This window comes from Trachypithecus francoisi, unplaced genomic scaffold (assembly GCF_009764315.1).
Source record: "Trachypithecus francoisi isolate TF-2019V2 unplaced genomic scaffold, Tfra_2.0 Lachesis_group21, whole genome shotgun sequence".
In the NCBI taxonomy this organism is placed as follows: Eukaryota; Metazoa; Chordata; class Mammalia; order Primates; family Cercopithecidae; genus Trachypithecus; species Trachypithecus francoisi.
In genome coordinates, this window is record NW_022681467.1 from 7,896,326 (window position 1) to 7,913,249 (window position 16,924).

Consider the following 16,924-nt stretch of genomic DNA (forward strand, 5'->3'; position numbering starts at 1 on the left):
TTTGACACTGTGATTTTGTCTTTTATAGAAGTATGTAGTTTTTTGTGAGTGCTTCATTTCCTTCACTTAGCAGAATGTTTTTGAGGCTCATTCATGTTGTTGCATGTATTAATTTTTTTTTCATTTTGATTGTTGAGTAGTATTCCTCAGTATGGATATACTGGTTGATTTATCCACAGGTACTCATGCTGTTTCCAGTGCTGGCACATTACGAATAATGCTGCATTACATGCAAATCTCTGTGTGGGCATAGTTTTCATTTTCCTTAGGTAAATACCTAGGAGTAGGATTGCTGGGTCCTATTTAAGCGCATGTTTAATTTTATAAGGTACTGCCCTATATGAAACTGGAACCTTCATATATGGCTAGTAGGAACACAAGTGGTATACCTTCATATATAGCTGGCATATCACTTGTGTTTCTACTAGCAATATATAAAGGTTCCAGTTTCTCTACATCATCTCCAACACTTACTATCACCTGTCTTTTATTTTTTCTCCTTCCTTCCTTCCTTCCTTCTTTCCTTTCTTTTTTTTGTCGTTGTTGAGACGGAGTCTCACTGTCGCCCAGGCTGGAGTGCAGTGGCACAATCTTGGGTTACTGCAACCTCCACCTTCCGGGTTCAAGCCATTCTCCTGCCTCAGCCTCCCAAGTAGCTGGGACTACAGGCGCCCGCCACCATGCCTGGCTAATTTTTTTGTTGTATTTTTAGTAGAGATGGGGTTTCACCATATTGGCCAGGCTGGTTTCGAACTCCTGACCTCAGGCGATCCGCCCACCTCGGCCTCCCAAAGTGCTGGGATTACAGCTGCCCAGCCGGCGCCTGGCTGGTATCACCAATCATTTTAATCATGATATTCCCTTTTTACCATTTTAATGTATGTAGGATCTGTAGTGATATTATTCCCCTCTTTCATGCCTGATACTTATAATATGTGTGTTCTTTCTTTATCATTCCCCCTCTCTCTCTCTGGCTTGTAAATTTTATTGATCTTTTCAAAGAACTAGCTTCTGGTTCATTCATTTGCTCTATTTTTTTGAATCCTATTTTTTTTATTTTGCTCTTTATTATTTTATTATTTTTTCTTTGGGTTTAATCTGATTATCTTTTTCCAATTTTTAAGGTGAGAACTCAAATTATTAATTTCAAATTTTTCTTACTTTCTTTTTTTTTTTTTTTTTTTTTTGAGACAGAGTCTCACTCTGTCACCCAGGCTGGAGTGCAGTGGCCAGATCTCAGCTCACTGCAAGCTCCACCTCCCGGGTTTATGCCATTCTCCTGCCTCAGCCTCCCGAGCAGCTGGGACTACAGGCGCCCGCCTCTACGCCCGGCTAGTTTTTTGTACTTTTTAGTAGAGACGGGGTTTCACTGTGTTAGCCAGGATGGTCTCGATCTCCTGACCTCGTGATCCGCCCGTCTTGGCCTCCCAAAGCGCTGGGATTACAGGCTTGAGCCACCGCGCCCGGCCAATTTTTCTTATTTTCTAACACCAACTATAAATTTCTAAGAACTTATTTAGCAACATCCCTATGTATTTTCATTATAATTCAGTTTAAAATGTTTTCTCATTTATCAATGATTTCTTTTTTGACCTATGACTTATTTATTTAATTCCAAAACATATGAGCTTTCTCTGTTTATCTTATTCTTATTGAGGTCAAATTTAATTCCATTAATGGTCAGAGAGCACACTCTGTATAATTTCAGTTGTTTTAAATTGATGAGGTTTATTTTATGTTCCAGCATCTAACTTGGAAAACATACCAGGTACATTTGAAAAGAATGTGTGAGTGGAGTATTCTATAAATATCAAATCAATGTGGAGTGTTGCACAGATATTACATATATTTGCTTATTTTTGTCTAGTTTTTCTAGCAAATAATGAAAAAGGGGTATTGGAAAGCTCCAACTATAGGAGGTGAAAGACTTGTACATTAAAAACTAAAAAACATTGATGGAGGGAACTGAAGAAGACACAAATACAGTCATGCATCACTTAATGACAGGGAAACATTCTGAGAAATGCATTGTTAGGTTGTTTCATTGTTGTGTGAACATCGTGGCACGTACAGTATTTCACAAGCCTAGATGGTGTAGCCTACTACATATGTAGGCTATCTGGTATGCCCTATTGCTCCTAGGTTGCAAACTTTACTCAATACTCTAGGCAATCGTAATACAAATCACAAGGTGTTAGAGGTTTTTGGCTTCTATAAAATGTGATGGGGCCCACTGTCTATGTGCAGTTTTTCGTTGACCAAAATGTCATTATGTGGTGCATGACTGTAAATGGAAAGATATCCCATTTTCATGGACTGGATGAATTAATATTGTTAAAATGTCCATACTACCTAAAGAGATCTACAGATTGAATGCAATCTCTATCAAAATTTTGCTGACATTTTTCACAGAAATAGAAAAAAATCTTAACATTTGTTTGGAACCACAAAAGACCCTGAATAGCCAAAGCAATTTTGAGGAAAAAAAAAAAAAAAAGAACAAAACCAGAGATATCACACTTCCTGAGCTACTATAAAGCTATACAGGCTAAATATCTTTTATCTGAAATGGCTGGGACCAGAAGTATTTGGATTTTAGGTTTTCTGGACTTTGAAATATTTGTGTATTTATAATGAGATATCTTGTTGATGGGACCCAAGTCTAAACATGAAATTCTTTGTTTCTTATACACGTTATACAAATGGCCTGAAGATAATTTTATATAATATTTTAAATAATATTGGGCATGAAACAAAGTTTTGACTGCATTTCAACTGTGACCCATCACATAGGTCAGTTTGGGTTTAGGAGTATTTTAGATTTTAGATTTTCAGATTAGAGATGTCCAGCATATAGTAATCAAAACAGACATGTAGACCAATGGACCAGAATAGAGAGCCCAGAAATAAATTCATGCAGCTACCATCAATTGATTTTTCAACTAAGGTGCCAAGAACATACAATGGGGAAAGGATAGTCTCTTCAGTAAGTGGTGTTGGGAAAACTGGATATTTACACACAGAAGAATGAAATTAGATCCTTATCTTACACCATATACTAAAATCAGCACAAAATGGATTAAACTGAAAAACTTCTACCAGAAAACAAAGGGGAAAAGCTCATGACATTAGTCTGGGCAATGATTTTTTTGGATATGACCCCCAAAACACTGGCAACAAAAGCAAAAAATAGACAAATAGAATTACAACAAACTAAAAAGCTTCTGCACGGCAAAGGAAGCAATCAACAGTTACAAGACAACCTACAGAATGGAAGAAAATATGTTCAAACTATACGTCTGTTAAGGGATTAATATCCAATACATATAAGGAACTCAAACAACTCAATAGTAAGTAAACAAGCAACCTTATTTAAAAATGGGCAAAGGGCGCAGTCCTGCATGGCTTCTGCTAGCAGAAGCTGCATGGTAGGGCAACCTCCTGTGCTCTGGGGTCAGATGACACTCCAAGGTGGATGAGGCACCTGTAAATCCAGCTGAGCATTGCAGGCCACCCAGGGAGAGATTTTTTAAAAGCCTATTATTCCGGGATGCCTGGTACATTTAAGATGCCTGACAGCATGAACAGTACTTGGAATAAGTGCAGGATGTCACCTGGAATCAGAGCCATAAGTGATCTGGACTTTCTTTAATTCTAAATGCGGCATTCTTCATTTCAAGATGCCTTTGCGCTTCTGATAAATGCAAACTGACAACCCTCAAGGCCACAACGGAGGGGAAATAGTTGGTGCTTAAAGCCTAGAAGACTGCCCTTAACAAAGCAAAGTCCCTGATTGGCGTTTGAAATGCTGAGGCAGTTGCTGTGGAGGAGACATTTTTCTTATCCCACTAAGTACGACTTTGTGGTTCTTATTTTTTCTCTAGTCACCACTGTTTTAAGGATTCATCAAAAGTCCAAATCTGTAAGTGTCACATACATGGAGTTTGTTGGAGAGAATCCTAGTAGTCATATTAATTGCACCAAAATTTTATAGGAGGAGGTAGATGAAATCCAAAAGGTAAAACTTGAGATGCTAACAGTGAAATTTACGAAGTGCCCTCAGTATATACCTGACGACTGTATCAATATGACCGGTTATGTACTTCTTGTACTTCTTTCATCAAGAGATGCAGATATATTGTAGAACCCCTTAAGAAGGAAGAGGTGAGGTTTCCAATAGCATATTCTCTACTGGTTCATTACAAAATTGAAATGCTTGATAGGCTCCGGAGAGCCATGTATATGCCTAGGAATTTCTATTGCATTCATGCGGACAAAAAAATCAGAGGATTGCTTTTTAGCTCCAGTGATGGGCATTGTGTCATTTCAGTAACATCTTTGTGGTCTGTCAGTTGAAGAGTCTGGTTTATGCCTTGTGGAGTTGGGTTCTGGCTGACCTCAACTGCATGAGGGACCTCTGCACAGTGAGTGCAGACTGGAAGTACTTAATACATCTTTGTAGTATGGATTTTCCTGTTAAAACCAACCTAAAATCGTTAGGAAGCTCAGGTTGTTAATGGGTGAAGACAATCTCAAAGCCAAGAGGATGCCATCCAATAAAGAAAGGTGGAAAAAGTGGTATGCAGATGTTAATGGAAAGCTGACACACATGGCGACTGTCAAAGGGCATCCTCCACTTGAAGCACCCTTTTTCTCAGGCAGTGTCTATTTTGTGGTCAGTAGGGAGTATGTGGGGCATGTGCTAGAGGATGAAATAACCCAAAAGTTTATGGAGTGGGTGTGAGGCACAGACAGCCCAGATAAGTATCTCTAGGCCATCATCCAAAGGATCGCTGAAGTCCCTGGCTCATTCGCTTTAAACCGTAACTATGAATTGTCTGGCGTGCATGTGGTTGCTAGGTTTGTCAACTGGCAGTACTCAGAGGATGATGTTTCCAAGGGTGCTCCTTACCCACCTGCACTGGTGTCTCCATGTACTCAGCATGCATTTTCAGAGCCAGCAACTTGAATTGGATGCTGTATAAGCACCTATGGGTGCAAGGCCATACATTTGATATGAATGTTGACCTCCTTGCCACTCAGTGTTTGGATAAGCATCTGAGGCATAAAGCTTTGGAGACTTCAAAACACTGACCATTATTAGCAACTTTGGGAATAAGAAGAAGGATGCACAAAATGCCCACTATCTCATTCCTCTTCCTTGTCAATAAGCATTAGTTGTTTGGGGTCCTGTTTGGGCCAGGGACTCTTAAGTCTTCATGTCAGAGAAGCTGCATGTTTTCTGCAGAGCACAGTTAGCTAGAAAGGTGTTATAATTTCTACTTTAAACAATTATAAGGGTTTGTAAGGGAATTAGGAGGAAAAAACCAAAGAGATAAAGCTTTTTTTTTTTTTTTTTTGTATTTACACCAATATTTATTTTTACCGTTTCTGATGTTCTTTTCTCTGTGGACCTGAGTTTCTCTCTGGTATCGTATCCCTTCACACAGAGGAACTCCCTTTGTCACTTGTTAGAGTGCAGGTCTGCAGGCAGTGATTTCTCTTGGTTCTCTTTTACCTGAAAATGTCTTTATTTCGACTTCATTCTCAAAGAGTATTTTTGATGGATATATAATTCTGGGCTGACAGTTATTTTCTTTCCGAACTTCAAAGGTGTTCCACACTCTTCTGGTCTCCATGCTTTTTGCTCAAAAGTCAGATGTAAATCAAATTGACATTTTCACGTATGGGATGTGGGATGTGTCATTTTTCTCTTGCTGCTTTTTTTTTTTTTTTGAGATGGAGTCTCGCTCTGTCGCCCAGGCTGGAGTGCAGTGGCTGGATCTCAGCTCACTGCAAGCTCCGCCCCCCGGGTCTAAGCCATTCTGCTGCCTCAGCCTCCGGAGTAGCTGGGACTACAGGCGCCCGCCACCACGCCCGGCTAGTTTTTGTGGTTTTTAGTAGAGACGGGGTTTCACCGTGTTAGCCAGGATGGTCTCAATTTCCTGACCTCGTGATCCGCCCGTCTCGGCCTCCTAAAGTGCTAGGATTACAGGCATGAGCCACCGCGCCCAGCTCTTAATGCTTTTAAGGTTTGCTTTTTATTGTTGGTTTTCAGCAGTTTGGCTTTAATGTGCTTTAGTGTGAACTTATTCTGGTTGGTGTTCATTTAGAATCTTGTAGCTATAAATTTCTGTCTTTCATCAGATTTGGGAATTGTTCGGCCATGATTTCTTTAGTTTTCCACTCCACTCATTTTCTACTCCCCATCTGGAAGTCCGTGTACACACCTGTTGAATTGTCTGATATTATCTAATAGGTCCCCAAGGTTCTGTTCTTTTGTTGTTGTTGTTGTTGTTCTTTTCTTTTTTTGAGATGGAGTCTCACTCTTGTCATCCAGGCTGGAGTGCAGTGGTGCAATCTCAGCTCACTGCAACCTCTGCCTGCATAAAATTCCTCAACATACTAAATACCAAGAAAAAAATTTGAGGGGAGGAGGGACAGAAAGTTTGGTCTCCATTCAGATATTTTGTCTTTAGCTGAGCTGCTTCAAGCCTATTCTGTACTTATGTTCAGGGATTGGTAAGAGATCTGAATACACAGAGAAGATCTCCTCTCTGTCTTGTTTCTTTCTGGGAACTCCCTGCCTCTTTAGCAGTCAAATATTCCCCAGCTTCAGTTTTCTGGTTCTCCTGGCCAGAAATACTGCCTCGTGCCCAACACTTCACATGCGCTATGTAGACTACCCTTAGCTCCGGGCTGAAAACCGTGACGATGTGACTGACTTTGTATAACTCCCCTCCTGCTTATATGTACTTGCTGCAACTTTACCTGCTTCTGTTCATTCTCCACTGCCTTCATGTATTATCAACAGATTTTTTTTTTTTTGAGACAGAGTCATGCTCTGTCGCCCAGGCTGGAGTACAGTGGTGTGATCTCGGCTCACTGCAACCTCTGCCTCCTGGGTTCAAGTGATTCTCCTGCCTCAGCCTCCCAAGTAGCTGGGATTACAGGCATGTGCCACCACGCCCAGCTAATGTTTTTATTTTTAGTAGAGTTGGTGTTTCACCATGTTGGCCAGACTGGTCTCAAACTCCTGACCTCCAGTGATCCCCTCACCTCGGCCTCCCAAAGTGCTGGGATTGCAGGTGTGAGCCACCGCACCCGGCCTATTATCAGCAGATTTTATAGTTATTTTCTGTATTTTCATTTGTTATGGTCTTATGCTATCATTACCAGAAGGAAAAATCTGTAGTTTTTTTTTTTTAAGACGATTTTTATTACATACGATGTGTCTCTTCTTCAGAACTGAGACTAAAAACAAACTAATGAGATGGTGAATTTCATCAGAAAACACGTCCATTTCCAAATCAAAGCTGGTGTAATTTTAGGGTTGTCTTTTGTTGAGAGTTGTTTGTCTGTTAATGTGGTCTTAGACTTGATATCACTCTCTCATCATAAAATGACACTCTAATTTTTTCCAAGGCACCAGAAGAAATAGTGAGATTGGAACAGCATAAAAATGGGAAACAGTGGAACTTCTGGAATTCTTGGAATATTCTTACGGATAGATTTCAGTAAATTGCAAGCAAAAGATTTTCTCAGACATCCTTTCCTCAGGCATTCAGGACTTCTTATGTAAATAATAAAACCATTTAAATTGATTTTATTAACTGTCAGTGATGTAACTGTTTCTGGGTCTCATCTGTCAACAAAACTATTTTCAGAACAATCCCAAAATTGAATTATCAGAGCTTAGATGTCACAGGATAGTACTTATCTCTGTAGTCCATAGAAGTCACAATGCATGTTCATTCTGATAGCTTTATGTCTTTTCTTTGTTTAGCAGCATTAATATGATGGGGTAAGGTAACTTTCCTTTGTCTTCATTTTTTTGTTTTGTTTTTTGATCAGTAAGACTACCAGAAAGATAACTTTTCTTTCTTTAAAGCAATGTTGTATTTAAAAGCCACTAGAACAGTCAGTACATTTCCATGAAAAGTCTGAAGGCTTTGTATTTAGAAATCCAGGCCAGCAAGCTTTATGCCAAAATCCTGTCTTGAGGATAGGACAATTGAAATGTAAGTTCTGAAGCAAAAGTTTGCAGAGCATTTCTCTTTGATTTACCTGAAGGAGTTTCCCTCTAACTGCACAGAAATGAAGGCAAGTGCACACAAAGAGGACCTCTGTTCTCGGGTGTCTGTGGATGCTGGGGGCTGATGTGGCCTCTCTTGGATAGGTTTCTATTCTAGATAACAGAGCAGTCCCTGAAGCAAAACAGGATATAGCTGGGCGGATATTGTGAACTAAAATGTTTGTCTTTAGGGAAAAGTGCCCTTAGCAAATATTTTCCCTGGTGTGCGCATTCTTAGTATTGTGGTAATACACACACCCAGTTACCAATTGAATCAATCATTCATTGACTCAGTAAAACCATTTGAATGACTCCCATGTGCCAAGATATCAGGACTGTCCTAGTGGGGGAAATAAAAGTGAAATTATAGTCCTTTCTCCTGAAGAAACCAGGTTTTAGTGGAAAGCAAGGTGGGACAGGAAGGAAGCTGGCTGGTGGAACTTGGCCCAGTGCTAAGCATTCCTATCCACTTAACTGTGGGTAATCGTCTGAAACTCCCTACAGACCTGGGAAGAAGCTATTGTATTGAAGGGGCTGTATGGAGTTAGGGAGAGAAGCCAGGCTTTAGAGTCAGATGACCCTAATCGTACATCTCACCCTCTCTGAGTCCCCGTGCTCTCCCTCTGTAAGGTGGAGACAGTGACGGCTCCACCTCCCAGGTCTGCCGTGGGCCTGCCGGGACTGCTGTGAGGGTGCAGGGCAGTGTGGGAACAGAGCCTGCACATGGTGGGTGGTCAGGTAGCAGCCACTGTGCTGTCACTCCCATTTGGGAAGTGAGCAAGTCTCTTACCAGGCAATAGTGAGGAAGCAGCAGGAACAGATTCCAATCTAGGTTTACCTAACATAGGCCCAGGAATTCTCACGAAACAATTCTGCCTCTGTCCCCAATATAAAATAATTGTTCTCATGTGTCAGGAGTGGGAAATCAAGTCACACTTTTCTGTGGAAACCAAAACTCCAAAGGATAGAAGATAAGCCTCAATCGTGGCCCCTCGGGTAGTTTAGCTCTCTTCTTCCTTCATTAATATTGTTCTGTTAAATCAACAGTAGGGCTTGCTGTCCTTGATATTGAGAAATATTAAGATATGCAAGGCACCAGTTTCATTGACTTTCTGTGATCTCCATGAAGGAATGTGTGCTCTGTGTACTAATTTATTAACTGGTGAAACCTATCATAGCTGTACTCCTTTGGGCAAAAAAAAAAAAAAAAAAAAAAAAAAAAAATTGTATTTCCAGGGCTCATATTGTCTGGGGGCTTTTCATCTTTTTTGAATTGGGAGGAGGATTAGAGAATATAGTACTGATCCTGCCTTTAAATGCCATTTCATTCACCAGTCGATATGCAGTGGGGATAAAGCCCCTCCTCCGCCCACTCAGAGAGGGGGGACCATCTCCTGCTCCAGATGTGGTCGTTGGAATCTCTGGGAGGCGTCCTTCTGCGGCTGGTGTGGAGCCATGGTGGGTATTTTAAAACAGATTCTGTATACTGAGCACCTGGAAAGAACCAGGCACTTCTTCCACGGCCTTGCAGAAATCACTTTTTGTGATTTTGCCACTGGTACCTATAACCTAAGAATCTGGAGATAGGGATAATTAATTTTCTTACATTGAGAGCCATCTCTGGTGATGGTTTTGATTTCCTTTTCTTTGAGGTTAAACCTTTTCACTAATTTATTGACTGCTGGCATTTTAAAAAATGAATTGTGTCTGCCTGCCTCTATAATAAAACACTCAAGACTATGTATTTATTCATTTATCTAAGTATCACATGCAAATAATAAGAAAGTTTTAGAGTGAAGGGTTAATCACCTTTCTTTTTTTTTTTTTTTTTTGAGACGGACGGAGTCCCGCTGTGTCGCCCAGGCTGGAGTGCAGTGGCCGGATCTCAGCTCACTGCAAGCTCCGCCTCCCAGGTTTACGCCATTCTCCTGGCTCAGCCTCCGGAGTAGCTGGGACTACAGGCGCCCGCCACCTCACTCGGCTAGTTTTTTGTATTTTTTAGTAGAGACGGGGTTTCACCGTGTTAGCTAGGATGGTCTCGATCTCCTGACTTAGTGATCCGCCCGTCTCGGCCTCCCAAAGTGCTGGGATTACAGGCTTGCGCCACCGCGCCCGGCCTCGGTTAATCTCCTTTCTAAGTCCCACAGTTCTCTCAGAAGCAGTTGCTCATATCCAGTTCTTGAGATGTTCTTTCAGCTTTTCAATGCATGTATAAGTAAACTGGTGCTATGAACACTGATCCAATTATTTTCACCTAGCAATATGTCTTGTTAGTAACCTCCTCATTCTTTTCAGTGGCTTCATAATCCATTGTTTGTATGTATGGACTGTAATATATTTAGACCATCCCTATTGCTGGACATGCCTGTTGTTTTCAGTGATTTCTTTTAAAACCACAGTGCTTTAGGGGTTGACCTGAAGTACACTTCTTTCTGTACTTGACCATCTGCAGGATAAATTCTGGAAGGTAGAATGGCTGGGTCAGAGAGTGTGGGCATATGTTAATTTGTATGGTATGACAATAATTTACATGGGGAAATTATAACTCTAATATTCATCAAGATATTTTCTATCCTCTAGCTTGGCATTCCTGCTGGCTGCTCTGTTTGCCCTAAATGTGGGTCCAGCAATCACCTGTCTGCCCGATTCTGTGGCTCCTGTGGTATTTGTGTGAAGTCCTTGGTGAAACTTAGCTTGGATAGAAGCCTGGCTCTGGCTGCTCAGGAACCTGGCTCTTTTTCTGAGGTGAGGCCTCCCCTGTAGTAAGAACTGGTACCTGGGAAGAGGCTGTAACTCTGAATGTGTGTGCTCTACCCTGTGAATCAACCCGGGGAAGAGACCCAAAACTTTTAGAACTTTCACATGGAATTTCAACTAGGTGTGTAAATAAATACAGTCAATTTAGATTTTAAACACTTGAATGATTTCTTCAGAAATCAAAGATCTAAATGGGCATATTTGCGTGTAGTAAATTGAGGTCTATGCCATTGCATTTGCAAGGCCGTGGACATAGTGCCACTTTAGTGGCTTTAAAATACATGAGATAGAATGCACTTCTCTGGAATTTCTTATGTAGCATTCTGAGAACTTTTCCTTCCCCTTGTTTATATTTTAGAAAACTTAGGTATATAAGATTGCTTTTGTAATTTATAACAGCTGGGCATAGTTTGAGGAAAATGTCACCAGGTTATTTTTAGAAGTATTTAAGTTCTAACAATTGGCTTTGTGTTAGATTTTTATAATTATTTTATAAATTTCTCTAAGCTGGATAAAGACTTTTCATGTTTCCTCTTATCTCTTTATTATAAGAAGTTAAAGATTCATAATTATTAGAGGATGCACTCAGCACTTTGTATGCAGTTTTAGGGAGTTCATGACCTTCTTTTGTGAGACGGAATCTTGCTCTGTTGCTCAGGCTGGAGTGCAGTGGTACAATTTTGGCTCACTGCAACCTCCGCCTCCCAGGTTCAAGCGATTCTGCTGCCTCAGTCTCCTGAGTAGCTAGAATTACAGGCGCATGCCACCATGCCCGACTAATTGTTGCATTTTTAGTAGAGATGGGGTTTCACCATGTTGGTCGGGCTGATCTCGAACTCCTGACCTCGTGATCCACCCACCTCGGCCTCCCAAAGTGCTGAGATTACAGGCGTGAGCCACTGCACCCAGCCGTTCATGGCTTTCTTAACCTAGTTTGAAAGATTTAAATCCTAGACTGCCACTAGCCCTTACTCCTTTGTGCAAATGAAACAAAGGTGTTCTTTTCTGAAGACACTTGACTGCCATCTATTGGAAATTACTTGTAATATACTGGTTTTTCTACTAGAAAAATTATCCTACTATGCAAATATATGATGTTCACCATGTGAATGGTGCTATTTTGAATGCAGTCACGTTGTGCAGTGCACAACCTTTCGTGGTATTCCTCTCAGGTCCCCATGAGAGTATGTTAGAGAAAATGTTGTTGACCAGTGGCCGAGTGTGGATGAGTAGTGAAGTCTATGCTCTATTGCATTATAGAGCTGAAAAGGATATCAAGCAGGCCAGCAAACACCCCTGGATTTGTTGAATTTTAGGTAATATATGGCTAATCATGGATCAGGCTGGAAGTTGCTGGGAAAGACAGGAGCAAGGAAGATGAGCCAAAGACTGGAAAACCCTTTTATTTTTTTTTTTTTTTTTTTTTTGAGACGGAGTCTTGCTCTGCCGCCCAGGCTGGAGTGCAGTGGCGGGTCTCAGCTCACTGCAAGCTCCGCCTCCCGGGTTTACGCCATTCTCCTGCCTCAGCCTCCCGAGCAGCTGGGACTACAGGCGCCCGCCACGTCGCCCGGCTAGTTTTTTTTGTATTTTTTAGTAGAGACGGGGTTTCACCATGTTAGCCAGGATGGTCTCGATCTCCTGACCTCGTGATCCGCCCGTCTCGGCCTCCCAAAGTGCTGGGATTACAGGCTTGAGCCACCGCGCCCGGCCGGAAAACCCTTTTAGTTCAAAGTACGGTTTTTTTTTGAGATACTTTTTATTCTGATTAAAATTGTTTTCTGTAAGTAAATGCAAGATTGATTAAATCATATTCTAATTTAAAAAATGTTTTCTGCCTCACTTATAGCCCCAATGTGCCTGGCAGTCCCTGAATATTCCTTTGCCCAGATCTGATGCTGGGACTAAGAGGGACATAGGCACACAGACTGTTGGCCTGTTCTACCCATCCTGCAGGCTGCTAGCAAAAAAGGAACTGGAAATAGCCTCTCAAAAGCAGAGGCAGGAGAAAATGAGTGACCATAAACCGCTCCTCACAGCCATCAGCCCAGGAAGAGGTAAGGGGGAGATGCCCTTTCTTCTGGTCAGGAGGGAATTCACTCTTTCTCTGAAAGAACATTTCATTTTCTCTTCCTTTTAATTTATTTGTATATGTAAGAAGTAAGTTTCTCAAGCCTGTAATCCCAGCACTTTGGGAGGCCGAGACGGGCGGATCACGAGGTCAGGAGATCAAGACCATCCTGGCTAACACGGTGAAACCCCGTCTCTACTAAAAAAAAAATACAAAAAACTAGCCGGGCGAGGTGGCGGGCGCCTGTAGTCCCAGCTACTCGGGAGGCTGAGGCAGGAGAATGGGGTGAACCCGGGAGGCGGAGCTTGCAGTGAGCTGAGATCCGGCCACTGCACTCCAGCCTGGGCGACAGAGCGAGACTCCGTCTCGAAAAAAAAAGAAGTAAGTTTCTTTCTTTTCCTCTTTTTCAAGGAATTTTCTTTGTATGGGAAAAAAGAAGCTCTTCTGTCAGCTCTTCCTTAAACTTTCAGTACTCTGATGTTTTAGCTCATAGCCCTGTTGTCCAGCTCCTTAGTCACATGGCGCATGTGGGTTTCTTTTGTCGTGGTAGGCGTGGTTGTTAGTGTGCAGTGCTATTGCTATCTGCCATTATCCCTTTTTTTTATTGTGGTAAAATTTATGGAACATAAACTTTACCATTTTGACTATTTTTAAGTCTATAATTTGGGCCAGTTGTGGTGACTCATGCCTGCAATCCCAGCACTTTGGGAGGCCAAGGCTGGAGGATCTCTTGAGTCTAGGAGTTTGAAAGCAGTCTGGGCAACAAAGTGAGACCCTGTCTCTACAAATTTTTCTTTTTTTTTTTTTTTTAAAGCAGTCATTTGTGGTGGTGCATGCCTGTGGTCCCAGCTAGGTGCTTCAAATTTCATTCTGAAACTTAATCTCCATTGTGGTGGTATTAAGTGGCGGGACCTTTTGGAAACTGATCATGAGGATGGAGTCCTCATGAATAGATCAGTACCTTATGAAAGGGCTGGAGGGAATGAGCTAACGCCCCTTTTTGTCCTTTGGCCCTTCCTCCATGTGAGGACACAGTGTTCCCCTCCTTTGGAGGATGCAGCAATGAAGCACCATCTTGCAAGCAGAGAGACCAGGCCCTCCCCAGACACCTAACCTGCAGGGACCTTTATTTTGGACTTCTAGCTTCCAGAACTGTGAGAAATAAATTCCTGTTCTTTATAAATTACCCAGTCTCAAGTATTTTGTTTATAGCAGCGCAAATGGCCTAAGACATTTTGCTAGTATTTTGTTGAAGACTTTTGTGTCTGTATTTATGAGATATTTGTCCGCAGTTTTCTTCTTTCCTTCTGCTGTCTGTCTGATTTTGGTATCAGGATAATGGTAGTCTTATAGAAACACTTCTTTCTTTTTGAAGTGGCTATGAAGAATTGATATTAACTCTTATTTAAATTTTGGTAAATTACCTGTAAAGCTATCTGGATCTGATGTTTGTCTAGTGGGCAATTCTGATTACTCTTTACTTTTTTTGTTTTTTTTTTGAGACGGAGTCTCGTGCCCAGGCTGGAGTGCAGTGGCTGAATCTCAGCTCACTGCAAGCTCCGCCTCTTGGGTTTACGCCATCCTCCTGCCTCAGCCTCCCGAGTAGCTGGGACTACAGGCGCCCGCCAAATCGCCCGGCTAGTTTTTTGTATTTTTTAGTAGAGACGGGGTTTCACCGTGTTAGCCAGGATGGTCTCGATCTCCTGACCTCATGATCCGCCTATCTCGGCCTCCCAAAGTGCTGGGATTACAGGCTTGAGCCACCGTGCCCGGCCTACTCTTTACTTTTTATAGGTCTGTTCAGATTTTCTGTTTCTCGTTGAGTCAGTTTTGGTAGTCTGTGGTTTTCTAGATATTTGTCTTTTTCATCTGATTAATTTATTAGCATACAGTTGTTTGTGATACTCTTTTATAATCTTTTTTATTTCAATAAAGTTGGTGATAACATCTCCTATTTCATTTCTAGTTCTAGTAACTTGAGATGTCACTTTTTTGGTCAATCTTACTAAAGGTTTGTCAATTTCATTGATCTTTTCCAAGAACCAACTTTTGGTTTTATTGATTTTCTATTATTTTTCTATTCTGTATTTCATTAAATTCCACTCTAATCATGATTTCCTTCTTTCTTCTTACTTTAAGTTGACTTTACTCTTCTTTTCCTGGTGTAAGGCCAAAGATTAGGGCAATGATTTTGAGATCTTTCTTCAGAATGTGAGCATTTGCTGCTATAAATTTCTGTTTGAGCTTTGCTTTCACTGCGTCCCATAAGTTTGGTGTACCTTCATTTTCTTTCTTTCTTTTTTTTGAGATAGGGTCTCACTTTGTCGCCCAGGCTGAAGTGCAGTGGCACAATCATGGCACACTGCAGCCTTGACCTCCTGGGCTCAAGTGATCCTCCTCCCTCAATCTCCTGAGTAGCTGGGAGCACAGGCACAAGCCACCACACCTGGATAATTTTTAAACGTTTTTGTAGAGATGGGGGTCTCACTGTGTTGCCGGTGTTGGCCAGTCTCAAACTCCTGGGGTCAAGTAAGCCTCCCACCTGAGCCTCCCAGAGTGCTAGGATTACAGGCATAAGCCACTGTGTCCAGCACCATAAATCCAGGTTTTTTGTCCATTCTGACAATCCCTATTTTTTTTTATTGGATTGTTTCATCCATCTACATTTAGTGTTATTATTGATAAAGTTGGACTTACCATTTTCTTTTTGTTTTCCAAATGTTTCTAAATGCCTTTTTTGTTCCTCTATTGCTCCTTTACTGCTTTCTTTTGCATTGCATGTTTTCCAGTGTAACATTTTGATTTCTTTTTTTTTTTTTTTTTTTTTTTGAGGCGGAGTCTCGCTCTGTCGCCCGGACTGGAGTGCAGTGGCCAGATCTCAGCTCACTGCAAGCTCCGCCTCCCGGGGTACGCCATTCTCCTGCCTCAGCCTCCCGAGTAGCTGGGACTACAGGCACCCGCCACCTCGCCCGGCTAGTTTTTGTATTTTTAGTAGAGACGGGGTTTCGCCGTGTTAGCCAGGATGGTCTCGATCTCCTGACCTCGTGATCCGCCCGTCTCGGCCTCCCAAAGTGCTGGGATTACAGGCTTGAGCCACCGCGCCCGGCCTTGATTTCTTTAATGACTTTTTCACTACATACTTTGAGTTATTTCCTTAGTGACTACTATAGGGTTTTCCTCATACATCTTAACAGACTATACTTCAAGTTTATACTAACTTAATTCCAATGAAATATAGAAATTCTACCCCTATAATTCAATTCCCTCCTCTCAACTTTTGTGGCATTTGTTTTCTAGTATAACATTATGTTTATGTTTACATATATGTTATAAGCTTTCAAAACACTGTTATTAGTTACAACATGATGTCTTTTAAAGATGCTTAAAGAAAACAGAACTATTATATATTTATGGCTTTTGTTACATTCGCCTTCTTTTCCCCCATTTATAGTTCTCTTAATTTATTCCTTTGGATTCATTTCCTAAGCCCAATGAAGCTTTGCTCTTACCCACCTCCTTTTCTTTCTTTTTTTTTTTTTTGAGATGGAGTCTCGCGCTGTTTTGTTTTGTTTTGTTTTGTTTTGTTTTTTGAGATGGAGTCTGGCTCTGTTGCCCAGGCTGTAGTGCGGTGGCATGATCTCAACTCACTGCAAGCTCTGCCTCTTGGGTTCACGCCATTCTCCTGCCTCAGCCTCCCAAGTAGCTGGGAGTGCAGGTTCCTGCCACCACACCCAGATACTTTTTTGTGTTTTTGGTAGAGACAGGGTTTCACCGTGTTAGCCAGGATAGTCTTGATCTCCTGACCTCGTGATCCACCCATCTTGGCCTCCCGAAGTGTTGGGATTACAGATGTGAGCCACTGTGCCTGGCCTCGCCCCTCACCCACTTTCTTTGTGTTGTTATTGGTCAATATATTTTATTTCTATATGCTATAGGCCAAACATTATAATTCTATTCATATTGTTTTACATAATCTCTTTTTGAATCTGTTGAGAGAAAGGGAAAATAAATATGCATTTATAATG

The 16,924-nt window shown here is 41.5% G+C and overlaps 1 protein-coding gene and 1 pseudogene across 7 annotated transcripts in view; both read left to right on the forward strand.

The window, feature by feature from the left end:
* The window catches only part of DZANK1 (double zinc ribbon and ankyrin repeat domains 1), a 100,130-nt gene that overhangs the window by 54,630 nt on the left and 28,576 nt on the right, over nucleotides 1–16,924 (forward strand). For 6 of the 7 annotated variants that reach the window (XM_033185510.1, XM_033185509.1, XM_033185506.1 and 3 more), the window contains exons 11-13: nucleotides 9,410–9,532; nucleotides 10,655–10,819; nucleotides 12,678–12,885. In XM_033185510.1, coding sequence (XP_033041401.1) covers nucleotides 9,410–9,532; nucleotides 10,655–10,819; nucleotides 12,678–12,885 — 496 coding nt within the window. The remainder of the gene's footprint in view (nucleotides 1–9,409; nucleotides 9,533–10,654; nucleotides 10,820–12,677; nucleotides 12,886–16,924) is intronic. The other variant, XM_033185512.1, reaches the window with a different exon arrangement.
* Nucleotides 3,363–5,284, forward strand: LOC117068409 (annotated as a pseudogene).